The following is a 13,648-nucleotide window of genomic DNA, read 5'->3' on the forward strand; positions in this document are numbered from 1 at the left end:
TGCAGAAATAAAGTCAAAGGAACAGAAATTTTAATATGACTTTTACTGGAACACACCAATATGCAGGTATGGTTTTGCCCTTCTCATTTTAAAATTAGAAAATTTTCGGGGCGCCTGGGTGGCTCAGTCGGTTAAGCATCCAACTTTGGCCCGGGTCATGATCTCACGGTTCATGGATTCGAGCCCTGCGTTGGGCTCTGTGCTGATAGCCAGCTCAGAGCCTGGAGCCTGTTTCAGATTCTGTGTCTCCCTCTCTCTCTGACCCTCCCCTGCTCACGCTGTCTCTCTCTCTCAGAAATAAATAAGAAACATTAAAAAAATGAAAAATAAATAAAATTAAAAAATTTTCATGTCCTACATTGTCTTTTCTTTTTTGTGTTGGAACATTTTATTGGCATGATCACATATAGGAGTTCAATATGAGGACATTTTGCCATTTGCATTTCTATTATTCTTCATTTAGCTTTATGATCACTAAGGACTATAACTTCTATAGAAGAGGGGATGTTAGAAAATGATCCATATCCTGGTGTAAAATTCAGGAAATATACCACACTGCTTACAGTGAAGTGGCAGGGAAACAATGGGAATTCTGATTGGATAGTCACACACTCCTAATGGTGGGAAATAAATCAGGAAATTACTTTCAGAACAAAAGTATAATACAAAATTAGGCGCACCTGGGTGGCTCAGTCGGTTGGTGTCTGGCTTGGTGCAGGGCATGATCTCATGGCTCACGAGTTCGAGCCCCACATCGGGCTCTGTGCTGACAGCAAGCTCAGAGCCTGGAACATGTTTCAGATTCTGTGTCTCCCTCTGTCTGCCCCTCCCCCACTCATACTCTATCTCTCTCAAAAATAAATAAAATATTTTTAAACATTAAAGAAAAGTATAATAAAAAATTAGACCCCAAATGTGAATAGAGTGCACAATAATTACACATTCAGCTTTCCATGAAAATTGTATTGAAAAAGTTTTGCGGTGTGGAAGTTTAAAGTCGAAGGTAAAGAGTACCCATGGACAGAAAAAGGACACTGTAATAGGCATCTATGGGAGTTTGAGGAATGCTCTATTTTGAAAAATTTTTATGTTTATTTATTTTTGAGAGACAGAAAGGCAGAGTGAGAGTGGGCAAGGGGTATAGAGAGAGGGAGACACAGGATACAAAGCAGGCTCCAGGCTCTGAGCTGTCAGCACAGAGCATGACGTGGGGCTTGAACTCGGGAACCCCAAGATCATGACCTGAGCCGAAGTCAGAGGCTTAACCGACTGAGCCACCCAGGGGCAAAATAGGAATGCCCTATTTTGAAGAGAGAACAACTAAAGACTGATTGGTAATAATGAAACAAAAAGCATTAGAAGGAACCAGAAATTATCATGGCTATTTTTACACCTGTCCAGAGTTATTAATCTGATAGTATGTACATACAATAGTTGTTAGTAGCAAAGATAACACTCGGACTCCTGTTGGCATTACATTAAATTCATAAATGAGGGCACTTACAGCTTATTTCAAGTCGGATGAAGTCTTTAATACCAAGGTTTTCTAGGAAAACTCCCGATAAAGCCGTGGTTTTGAAAAAGAAGGAAATATCAGCACTGAACTCTGCATGGAAGGTAGGAAAGTGGAGGTAAGAGGCTTCTGTATAAAATGATACCGCATTCCAGAAGTGCCCTGCAAATGAAAAAATCCTTTAGCGTGGTTCATTGTTTTGGAATGGGATATAGAAAAGCAATGGGCATGTGAATAATTTTCAAGACTGAGGGACACTGAAGGGAAAGGGGATAAGGGAATAAAAACATCTTGTGCTTATGTAATGAAGAGAGAGAGCTTCTTTCGATTTAGTACTCACGGTCACCATAGCAACGCAAGGGACCAATTCTCCAAGCAGCTTCTGAGTTTGATCTGTTGGTATCAGTGATAACTATCTGAGTGACAGGCAAGTGGTCTTTGAAGGAAAGAAAGCCAGTATCATTTGTCCTGCAAAACATAAATTTAAGAAAAAAAAAGAGGAGAAAATGTGGATAATGTAGGGACTCTTTTACCAAGACTCTGCTTTTCAGAAGTGATTTGGGTGGTTGTAGCAGCAGGGTGGGGGCAGGGCGGGGGAGACAAAAGGCTCTTCATCTCATAAGTGAAAGACTGGAATGCCAATTACATAATCCTTGGCCAGCTTTCAAACACTCGTGGCATTTGCATTTTCCCTAAGTCTTTCCAGAAACGCAGGTAATTTACAGAGCTTGCTGTCGCTTGTTGCAGCTAACTGTTCCCCACCTGCCCGATGCCTTGCTGATGTAACATCAAACATCGGTTCTCTTTCCACAAAGAGATTGGCTAGCTCAGTAACTGACTTGAAATAGGGGCCACAAATCCCACTTGAAATCACTCCAAGGACTTGTTTGTTGCTTTTCATTGTGCTCCATGTTTTAAAGATCTTGGTAGTTAAGGGCTCTGGCTTTGTCTTGGTTAATTATGCAACTCAAGAACTAACTAGTCACCCTTTGGCAAAAAAAAAAAAAAAATTAAATAGGGTAAAGCTATTGTTTTTCCCTTTTTTAAACCTGTGTTTTTTGACTCATGGTAAGGACATACCATTTAACTAAGAGAATAAAAGCGTAGGTAAAAAAAGGGGCATTGAATGAATATTTTGAGCCAGAAATATACCAGGGGATATTTTTTCCCAGACAGCACCCTTATGCAGTGGGTACCATTATTTACCTTCACAGATGAGAAAACTGAGGCTCAGGGATATCAGATAATTTGCCTAAGTTCACAGGACACAAGGGGTAGGGGCTCAGTCACATATTTGGTATCTAACCTGCATCTGAATTTAAGAAGCTGCCCTAAATAGCCAGGTCTAAATTGAACACATATGTATATACATATAGTTTTACTCCTTGAAGATGCTTGTATATTGTGTGCTAATATTTCATTCTGACAAGATAATATGAAACTCACGACTAATAAAAGCTGAAATTTCTGAAAGACAGGGAGCAAAGAAAATGTGTTATACCACAGTGAGTCCTGAGATAGTAACCAGTGTTCTTCAAGAGCCTTTATAAGTGTGCAAGGAGAACTTTGCATTTGTGCTCTTCCATTTAGCTCATCTGAGCATTGGGTGCCCTGCTAGAAAAGATGATGGCACATTTGTCATGTCCATGCTCCATCCATCTGGTGTGCTCCCAACTTTAAATGGCAAGCTGAACTGTGTCCTATGGGGTCGTATGAGAACCCCACAGACTGGGCTGACTCCCCACCTGTCCAACCTCAGTTAAATACTGAATAGATCATGTGGTCTATACCAAGGAATTGGGAGACCCAGCACCATGCATCAATATTCAGGGCAAAGCATATGATGCATTTGATACCAACAACACAAAGAAGCAGATTCATATGGGTTCTTTCTCGGTAGCCACCAAGAAGTCAACAAAACACTCAAAACGCACTCAAAATCAGTGTTATATTTCAGGAGCATTACATGTCACTTACAGCTCTGAGTTTAGACCAAGAAACTCGTATCCCAAAGCCTTAACTGGGGAACCCTGGCAGCAGCAGTGTGAGGTGATGATTTAAGGACATAGCTATAGAAGCACACAGATTGGTTCTAGAATCCCAAGTCCCCAGTTCCTGGCTGTGTTAACCTGGGAAAATCATTTTTTTTCTAAGATTCCATGGAGTCCTCATGTTTAAAATGGAGATAAAGTCGATACCACAGAGTTATTTGAAAGAGTTAAATGAGATCATATGGTCACTTAGCATGGTGCCTGAGCTCTGGTAAGTGCTCAACAATGGTAGTGATAATACTCGTTTTAGTTCTTATCTTTGTCCTTGAGCCCTCTGTAGCCTCAGGCAGCTCAATCCATCTTTTCATGAATCCAGCTATGATTCTGTATCGAAGATCTCATACTACACAGAACATTGCAGAAAATTAAATGTTAAGCTTTGGCATCCAACTCATAAGAATTGGAGAAAAACCTACCCATTCAATCTTGGTTATAAATAAATGAAATATTCACCCACACACATACATGTCAGGTCAAGTAACCAAAAAGGTAAAGAAAGGCACTCATCCATTTTTGACTATTTGAGTACCTGTATTTACAGGCCATTCAAAGGACAGGGAATAAGACTTTTGTTCCTGTTTAAAAGGATATCTATGAATGTTACAAAGACACAGAATAACATTTCAGTCTTCATATTTCAATATCTTTCCTAGCAGAGAATTCGAAGCAAATTCCAGGTGGTCAAAGTAGAATAAAGACAAACCCATACGCAACCCTGAAGAAACTATTTTGCTTTAGGATTTTATTTCTCTCCACTTTCATTTTCAGGGTGACAATGTTCGATACTGAAGTCTGTCCATCAATTCTAACTACTGCCTCCCTTACACATTTGGCACCTTGTCTGCCTCAATTTGATGCCCTGGGCTAAAGTGCTGGAATGTACAAGTAGCACTCTAAGGATAAAAATCCCTTCCAAACAACAGAGAAAATAAATTTATATTTAGTTTGATGATGCAAGACACAATACCAAAAATAATTTTTTTTTAAATCTGACAACTGGGGGGAAAAAGGAAGTTGCTCTCCAAAGTTGTTTAATATGATAGACACAGATAGAAACTCAAATTCCTACAGGGGCCAGATGAGTAATAAAAATGAGTGAAGCCAGCTTTGTGTTAGATAATAAATGGAATCTGACACATGCCTTCATTGTCAGAGGGAAAGAGAGAGAGGAAAACTGGTAGAAAATAGTTGTTATGGCTAAAGGAGATGGTGATATCCATTAGTAACAAGTAATAATGTTATTCATGAATGTAAAACAAGTGGGTCAGACTGGAATATTAATGTAGAACTTCTCAATTTTTAAATCTTAACAATGGATTTAAACATTCTATTAAAAAGGAGGAAAGAAAGAAAGGATATGGTGGGAGCCAATGCTGCCTTGGCCACGGAAATGTAGACTATGGGCAAGCCAGGCATCAACAATATTTTGTATAGTTATTCATGCTCTTAATGTCACAATGAGAATGAAATTGGATTTAATTCAATTTGTGAGTGATGGTATGATTTCAAAGCATCAACAGGTAGAATACTGGGGTGGGGGGCATTGGTGGTAGATTTTACCCATAAGATGCTACACAGTGATACAAATTAGGGTGGTACCTATTGATAAGTAGGGAGTCTACAGCTGTACATTTCTTTTCACACGTTGACTTGTTTTCCTTTCTCTTTGGTTTGAACTTGCCTTCTCAAGGGCACACATTTTATAGACGTTGCCTTCCTTTGGAACAATATGCAAGACTTCCTTAGGATATAGGGCACTTAAGTACTTTATAAGTCCAGAAGCCATTGTGTTCTAATGGATAAGCATTGCCATCTTGACCAGACTGTTACAGGTTGAATCCATGTGTCTTGACACACTAGTTCTGAAATGTCAGTGAGGTCATTCCAGGCCTCAGTTTCCTTACCTCTAAAATGGGGATACTAATACCAAATTGATACCATATAAGTTGAAGGAGATAATGTATAAAAAACAATTTACACACTGACTAACACAGGGTGAGGGTTCAATAAATAGTTACTGACATTCTCTGTAAAGTTTGAAATTAAAAAAAGTGAAATACAAAAAAATTTTTAAAGAAAAATAAGAAAGGGAGCTTCACTGTTGGTGTGAATGAACAGAGGGCAGTAAGGGTACAAGTGGCAGACGTGAGGTCCTCGGAACACGCACAGGCTGATGAAAGGACATGTCACAGGAAATATGGTCTCCCCTTCCTTTCATTATCTGCATCTTGGGTTTTTACCAAATTCAGGATTGCAGAGCAAAACAGGGGCCACTGATTTCTTTAGTGACTCATTGGGGTAAAGTATGGTGAAAAGTCACAGGCTGTCATTTCTTTTTTCCTTGGCCAATTTTAGTTAACTTCTGCTCTGTAAGCTTCTTTTAGTAGATTCATTTGGGTAACTCAACACATTAAGAAAGTTTTTGTTTCCTTTTTACATCCTTATTTCTTTCAGTCACTCCAAAGTGAAAAAAAAATTAAGCCAATCAATCAATCCATCCATCATTATGCATAAGATAGAAAAATCTAGAAAATTATGCAAAATCTTAAGACCTCAGATCCCTTTGAAGCCCTTGTGTGTGAATCTGAGTGGATCGGTCTCAGGACCCTTTGCACACCCTTCCCTTGAGCGGGTGACATGGTGCCCCCCACCTTCCATGGCTGGGCAGGAGGAATTGCCACCCAGATGCCCGTAAGCAAGTTTGCAAGTCTGAAGAACTGTATTGATGCTTGCCAGTAATGCTACCCCAACATTTGTTAGGGCAATTATTTCCCTTGTGTCTTTGTTCTTAAGACTTCCTGATAAAGACGACCTAGGGGATTAGATTGCAAATTGGCTGTCACTTCACTGCCAAAAAGAAAAGCAAATGCAAGCATCCATTGTTGCCACATATACAAGTCCACACCAGGAGGTCGTAGCCATCCTTCTGTTCTCTATTCTGACCCTTGTCTGGAGGTTTGGTTTTCATTCCCAGCATAAGAAACATGGGGGGCAAATCAAGACAAGTTTGCCAATATTTAAACATGTCAGAAACTACAGTTCTTCTAAAATATTCTAGAAACTTGAAATCACAGGGCTCTTCTCATGTAGATGTGGGAGAACAAAACCAGGCCTGGGTGTATGAATACAGCCAAAGTCCACCCAATATTACCTTATTATTAAGAAGTGATGATGACCCTCAAGATTTTGAGTATAAAATTAATTAAGAAAACCCTACCACAGGTGGAGATTTTTGGAGGCCTGGTTTGACTGATCTGCTCCGGATATGAACAGAAGTAGCATTCAGTAGTGCCAGGAAAGTTCTTCACAGAACTGTCTGCATTCTCCCCTTTATCTCCTGCCCCTCTTCTCCCTTTCCTCCTCAACTCACATAACCATCCTCCTCTCCTCTCATGCAGCTCCACTCACTGAATTGCTAACTTCCACGGAATACGTCAGCCCCTAACTCATTCCCCTCTGTGGCAGCATTTCACACCGCTGCCTTCCTCCCCGTCACACACACAATGAATACGTAGTCTTTCAGCTGCCTATGGAACATCTTTCTTGGATGTCAACTGTCATGTCTAACGAACATGCCCCAGCCCCCGCCACTTGTCGCTGCTCCAGGGATATGTTCCTCTGCTTGTTGATGTTACTCAGTCCCATGAAGGACATGGCCTTGTGCTCCTGGTGGCTGAAGCCATACACATGCAGGCCTTCTCTCTAGCTTTGTTTCACTCCTCCCTCCTTCTTGATCGACCACTTCCACCAGGCTCACCTGCTTTGTGTCTCACCATCCGACTGCCTTACCCTTGCCCTCCATGACTCAGTTTTATTTCAAGGGAGCTCCAGGGTCTCTGCCCCGCCTTGGTGGTGGTTACCTGCACTGGCTTTCTGCTGTCAATCTCATTACTGTCTTCCTACTCTCCTTCTCTACCATAAGACTCCCAGAAACATGCTCGCCCACGCGAATCATGATTCATGCTCGTATTTAAAAGTTGGTTATGACAGGAGGTCTCTGTCTCTTAGAGGTACTGTCCAAATTCCAAAATATTTAACATAGTTGAGAGTACAATAAAATTCTTATTAAAACCACAATTGTATTTTATGGAGAGTTCTTTCTAAAAGTTTTTTTTTCGTAATATCTATTTATTTTTGAAAGAGAGAGAGACAGAGTGTGAGAGGGTGAGGTGTAGAGAGAGAGAGAGAATCCTAAGCAGGCTCCAGGCTCTGAGCTGTCAGTACAGAGACAGACATGGGGCTCAGACCCATGAGCTGTGAGATCATGACTGAGCCAAAGTTGGATGCTTAACTGACTGAGCCACTCAGGTGCCCTTCTAAAAGTTTTTTTTATTTTTTAAAATGTTTATTTTTGAAGGAAAGAGCATGAGCAAGGGAGGGGCAGAGAGAGACAGAGAGAGAGAATCCCAAGCAGGCTCCATACTGTCAGCACAGAGCCAGACTTGAGGCTTGAACTCACAATTCCTGAGAGATCTGAGTCAAAACCGGATGCTTGACTGACTGAGGCACCCAGGAGCCGTTGAGAAGAGTTCTTTCTACAAAAAATAACTCAGGAGTCAGCTGTATTGCTTGAGTTTAGGGCTGCTATTGTTAGAACCCACTGCTGGCTCTGGGGCTCAGCTGAGTGCCTCCTATCTCTGAACGTGAACATGGGAACTGGCTCTTGCCTTTCCCTGGCCATGTGAGCACAAAAATAGATTTTCACACAGGATTTCATTTAGTCCACTGGACATCCTATGACAATGTTGTAATCATCAGCTGCTTCATGCAGGAGAGGAAACCTCCCACAGAGGTGACCCAACTTCCCAGAGTGCATCATTTGCAAGCAGAGAGGCCAGGATTTGAACAGCACACCTTTGCTGTAATCACCTTGCCCCTCTGGTCTCCTGGTCTTCCTCCCACCATAGCTTTTCACATGGGGACGCTGTGCCTTCTCACAGTCAGTCTATACCTTCTCCGAACAGTGCTGGCATCAGAGCACAGACCCTGAGTCCTTGAGCTGCCCTCAGGGGTCTCCGGCTGACCATCCCCATTCCATTCACACTGGCTTTCTCCACAAGATACAATTCAATTGACTAGGTTTCAGTTTACTAATTTGCAATCATTTTCCAGCCCTGCGTTCCCTGATACTACACGTGGGTCACCTTGACAGGCGTTCTGGGAGCCCACAAACTCTTCGGTTACACATTTACAAGCAATCTCTTGGTTGATTTCTTTTGCGGACAGACCCATCCATTACAGGACAATTGTTACCAGCGAACTTTCAGGCAGCCCTGTTTTTGGGAGAGGGACCTTGCTTGTTCCTTCCTCATTTCATCTCAAGTCTTGGTGGCTGACTGCTATCTTTGATGGTATCGGTGTGTTACTTAATTCTATCTATTTTATGACATAGATGCAGGTATTTATTTTTTAGAGATTAACTTCAATAAATCAATGTTGCCTCCTCCCATTTATTTAAGACACTGTAAAAACAGTTAAAATACTAAAAATGATGACTAACAAATTTCTGAGAAATCAATACATGGTTCATGTACTAGACGCAGAAGTTACTGCTAACTCAACCAGTACTCCTCAGAGATACCAGAAATATTTTTTTACTTTACTTTTCTTATTTTCCCTTCTTCTTCTTCTTCCTCTTCCTCTTCCTTTCCCTCTTCCTCCTCTTCCTCTTCTTTTTGTTCTTCTTCTCCTCCTCCTTCTCCTTTTTTTTTTTTTTTTTTTTAAATAAAATAGGAACCTGAAGCTCAGAGAGTCTAAATGATTTAGGCTGTATAATTAGTTAAGTGACAAATCCAGGATTTGATCATCTCATTACATAATAAAATGTTACTTAGAGATCAATTACATTTTACATCCAGAGAAGGAGGGTGCTGGCAGCAAAAGTAGCTACAGTTGTGTGTTCTTTTTTTAAAAGTTTATCTATCTATCTATCTATCTATCTATCTATCTATCTATCTATCATCTATCTATCTATCTATTTGAGACAACATGTGAGCAGGTTAAGAGCAGAGAGAGGAAGACAGAGACTCCAAAGCAGGCTCCACATTGTCAGCACAGAGCTCTATGTGGGGCTTAATCTTAATGAATCCCGAGATCATGGCCTGAGCTGAAATCAATAGCTATCCAGGTAACTGGCTGAGCCACCCAGGCGTCCCACCTGTATGTTCTAAGTGTATTATGGGTATTAATTCATGATATTTTCAATGAAAATCTACAAGGCAGATTTGGAAAGGAGATAGAACTATTTCCTGACTTCCTACTCTTTCTCCTCCTCCTCTTTTTCTTAATGATGAAGACTTTACAGTTTGAGAAAAGTGCAGAAGACACTAGGATTTGTCTGTAGTTAGCCTAGAGTGTCCCCATGGGCCTAGAAACAGTACCTGGCATGACCGAAATGATCAAGGCAGAGAGAAGGAAGTGGAGAGGAACTCAGTATCACTGGGGGCCCATCACAGCTGTCCACACTTGGCTCTAAGGGTTCCAGCAAGTTCTGAGCAAAAAGACCTTATACCTGATGTCTCCCTGTGCAGCCAATGTTTGATGCTACTGAGTTCTGCATATCCCTCCTCAGGTAGAGGACCATGTCCCCCAGAGTCAGGGCTTCCAGTTCTGAACTGACCCCCTTTGTGGTCTGGGTGATATCCTAAGTACCTTCAGCAATGTGGCCACATCTATCAAAATAGAAAAGTGGATAATTTGACAATTTTAAGTGAAGAAATAATAATTTTCAAAGTGGAAAAGGTGCAAATCAAGACTCAGAAATGATTGTGGCAGCCTTTTTTCCCTAAGAGTGAAAAGTCACTGACAAGGAAAATGTTTATCATAAAAGAATGGTAAAATAAGTTATGATACAGACACTGTGGATACTTTGCAGCCATTAAAATGGACAAGATATACTCGTTTTCATGCTTATTTAGTGATGTCAAGTAAAAGCTCCCAAGACATATTTTATGTGCAAAAAGTGAGCTGCAGAATAGTATGTTTAATATGATCTCACATTTAGTAACTATGGCATACACACAGGAAGATATTTCTATGTAGAAATAGATAGTTCCAGGCCCAACTGTTACCGTTAAGCATCAGATTTTACATGTAGAGTTCAAGTATGGATTCCAAGTGGTGGTGAGGAAGGAGGTTCTACTTTTTTCCTTAAATATTTCTGGAACATTTGGATTTTTATAGTAAGTTTATAATGGAATGTATACATATATTTTTTTTTACGAAAATGAGCTCCTAAAATTAAAAAAAAAATCAAGAAAAATATTCCCCTTTTGCTTTGTTAAATATAGAAACCTGTACTGGGTGAATTAGAACTGACAATTGTGAGCAAACTTGCAGAGCAGATAAAAGAGAGAAGCAGCTCATGTAATTTGGATCTGAGTAAGAGCTGCCATTAGGTGAGAAATGCCGTACACTTATTGATAAGTAGGCAAATAAAAATAGAAACCCAAGCCTCACTGCATTTTTAAGTATAATTATAATATGTTGCTATACAATAATAGTCTGAATCAAAGTGTTATATAAAATATACTATGTAAATGCAAACTCTTAAATTTGATATTGACTTTGGGTTCTATCTATTTCCGATACTCACAATTTTTCAATTACCCAAGTGATGTGACTTCACAGATAATTTAGGGACTGTTTTGGTATAGCTTGACAGAGAACTGATGTAGTAGTCTCAGTCTAAAATACTAAGGAATAGGGGTGCCTGGGTGGCTCAGTCAGTTAAGCGTCCAACTTCGCCTCAGGTCATGATCTCGTAGTTTGTGGGTTCGAGCCTTGCATCGGGCTCTGTGCTGATTGCCAGCTCAGAGCCTGGAGCCTGCTTCAGATTCTGTATCTCCCTCTTTCTCTGACCCTCCCCTGCTCACACTGTCTCTCTCTCTCTCAGAAATAAATAAAACATTAAATTTTTTTTAAAAAATAAAAATAAATGAAATACTAAGGAGTATTTTATAACTAAACTTTGTTTTCTAGAGGCAATATGTCTTAAATTCCTTATATTGAATATTTTCCCAATAAGTGATGGGATGGTGTCAGCACTAACTAAAACAAACAAATAAACAACAAAGAAAAACAATCCCTCACCCTGTGTTTGCTAAGATATCAACTATTTCACTCCATTTAGAAGTCTATAAAATAATGATGTGATACGTTGCTTTTGAATTATCGACCTCCGGATATAAGTTCTTTTTCCCCATTTTTGTGTTGTTCCTTCTTTCTTGAGTATGTGATGCTTTCTATTCTTTCTGGCTGGACACACCACAACACATTCTGTCTACAAATGATCTGAAATCTAGTCATGGGATAGTTAGTGTAAACGAGCCAATATCGAGTTGCCCCAGGACATACATTTTAAGTGAAAATGTAATGAATTAAACAGAAGACAATAACTAGTAAGTGAAGGGCATATTTGGCCAGGGAGAGAGGATGGGGAGAAACGAAACCCCATGTATTCATTATTTCATTCATTGTCTCAGCAGTCAATGCATGAAGGCCCTGCAAAGTGCCGTGCATCCTTCTCTCTCACACGAGGCGCAGGCCTGGATTGTATTTCTAGATGCATGTGGGAATTCAGAGAGTGAAAGTAAAAATACAGATAAAGCTTTCATAATTTCTGCCTGCTAGGGACAAAAGCACTTTCAAAACTCAGTAGGCAGGGGAATAGCTCATAAACATTCATGAGTAATAAAATTCAACCCGCAATGAACATGGAGCCTTAGTGTGTTCTGAGGCGATCTTTTCCTTTCTGTCAGAATTCAGGAGTCCTGCGCCATCTTAGGCCACTCCCAAGAATGAGGCACCATTACAGTACCAAGTCTGAGTATCTCAGGGGTGGAAGGTTGAGGAAAGGAGGTTTGTGAGATCAAAGAACAGCTTATGAGAGGAAACAGTAAAGCCCTAACCCCCTTGGATGTATCCAGCACCCCCCTTTTAAAGGCCACTGTCTCTGTAAGTCTTGTGGGAATGGCAGGAAGGGTCGTCGTGAAGGTCAAAGTCCTGGGCCTGGATTAGGCTTGGAGCTACCAAGGAGAAAAACTGAAGGCAAATGTACAAGAAGATAACTTTTGGAGCAGAGTGGCCACTTCTAACTACTCTTTGAGAGCCAGAAGGAAAATGAATGTGTGATGGAAAGTTTAGACTAAACTTTGGGTGAATGTTTCTTATGAGGTTATAAAAGCTGGATGACAGCTAACAATGAAATAAAGATCAGTTAATCCTACAATGACCATGGCCTGACCTATGGAGAGTAAAAATATGTCCAACAGAAGACATTCAATTGTTCATTCATGGATTTGACACCATTTATTAAATAATTTCTCTGTGGTAGAGAAGTGGAATCAATGGCAAAAGAGTGGTTTGAAGCTTCAGGATTCCATATACTAAAAAAAAATTCTAAAAATATCCTGTATATTTTTTTAAGAAACAGAATAATAGGTTCCCTTTTTTTGGATGACCAGATGACCAGAATTTAAACCTTATACCATTTTCTCTTCCTGTCTTGTACCACATCACTTTATGTAACAGTGCATCAAGGACAAGAGCCAAAGAACAGAGTTACTGAAAATCACATAAAAAGTCTCTACTTTCTTATGAATACATTTTTGAAAAAGTTCTACTGTTAAGCAACAGAGTTTTATTTCAATTCTACTTGGTTGTTTGGTTGAGATAAGTCCTCATTAGGGCCATGGACCCCCACAAAGAAGCATGCTTGGGACGATCAATTTCCCTGCCTCCTCCAACTTGCTGCCGGACCCATTGGATCCCTCCACATGGCTGATGGTTTCCCACTCACACAGCCCACTGCCCCTGTGCTGTGTCTAGCCTGGAGCTGTCACCAGTGTCCTTTGCTGTTCTTCACAGCCCATCAGTCTGAAGTAATGGGATCAGAAATCCCCCAACTGGCAGGATTTCTATGGGTCAAACCATTAAGTTGAAGACAAGTTCCTTTACAATCATTGATGTAAAACTGTCGCTCATTCAAAGTTTTCTCATTTCTTTTCCTTTTTGTTTTTTTGTTTTTTCCTTTTCTTCCTGTTTAGTTCTTTGACTGAGACAGAAACCCCGGGAGATGTCAGCT

At 40.3% G+C, this 13,648-nt stretch overlaps 1 protein-coding gene across 2 annotated transcripts in view; it reads right to left on the minus strand.

The window, feature by feature from the left end:
- Positions 1 to 13,648, minus strand: part of CNTNAP5 (contactin associated protein family member 5) — an 802,816-nt gene that overhangs the window by 128,470 nt on the left and 660,698 nt on the right. For both annotated transcript variants that reach the window (XM_039218226.1, XM_039218225.1), the window contains exons 15-16: positions 1,854 to 1,981; positions 1,505 to 1,675 (exon numbers count right to left, since the gene is read on the minus strand). In XM_039218226.1, the coding sequence (XP_039074157.1) occupies positions 1,505 to 1,675; positions 1,854 to 1,981 (299 nt within the window). The remainder of the gene's footprint in view (positions 1 to 1,504; positions 1,676 to 1,853; positions 1,982 to 13,648) is intronic.

This window comes from Hyaena hyaena, unplaced genomic scaffold (assembly GCF_003009895.1).
Source record: "Hyaena hyaena isolate Hyena2069 unplaced genomic scaffold, ASM300989v1 scaffold_747, whole genome shotgun sequence".
NCBI lineage: Eukaryota > Metazoa > Chordata > Mammalia > Carnivora > Hyaenidae > Hyaena > Hyaena hyaena.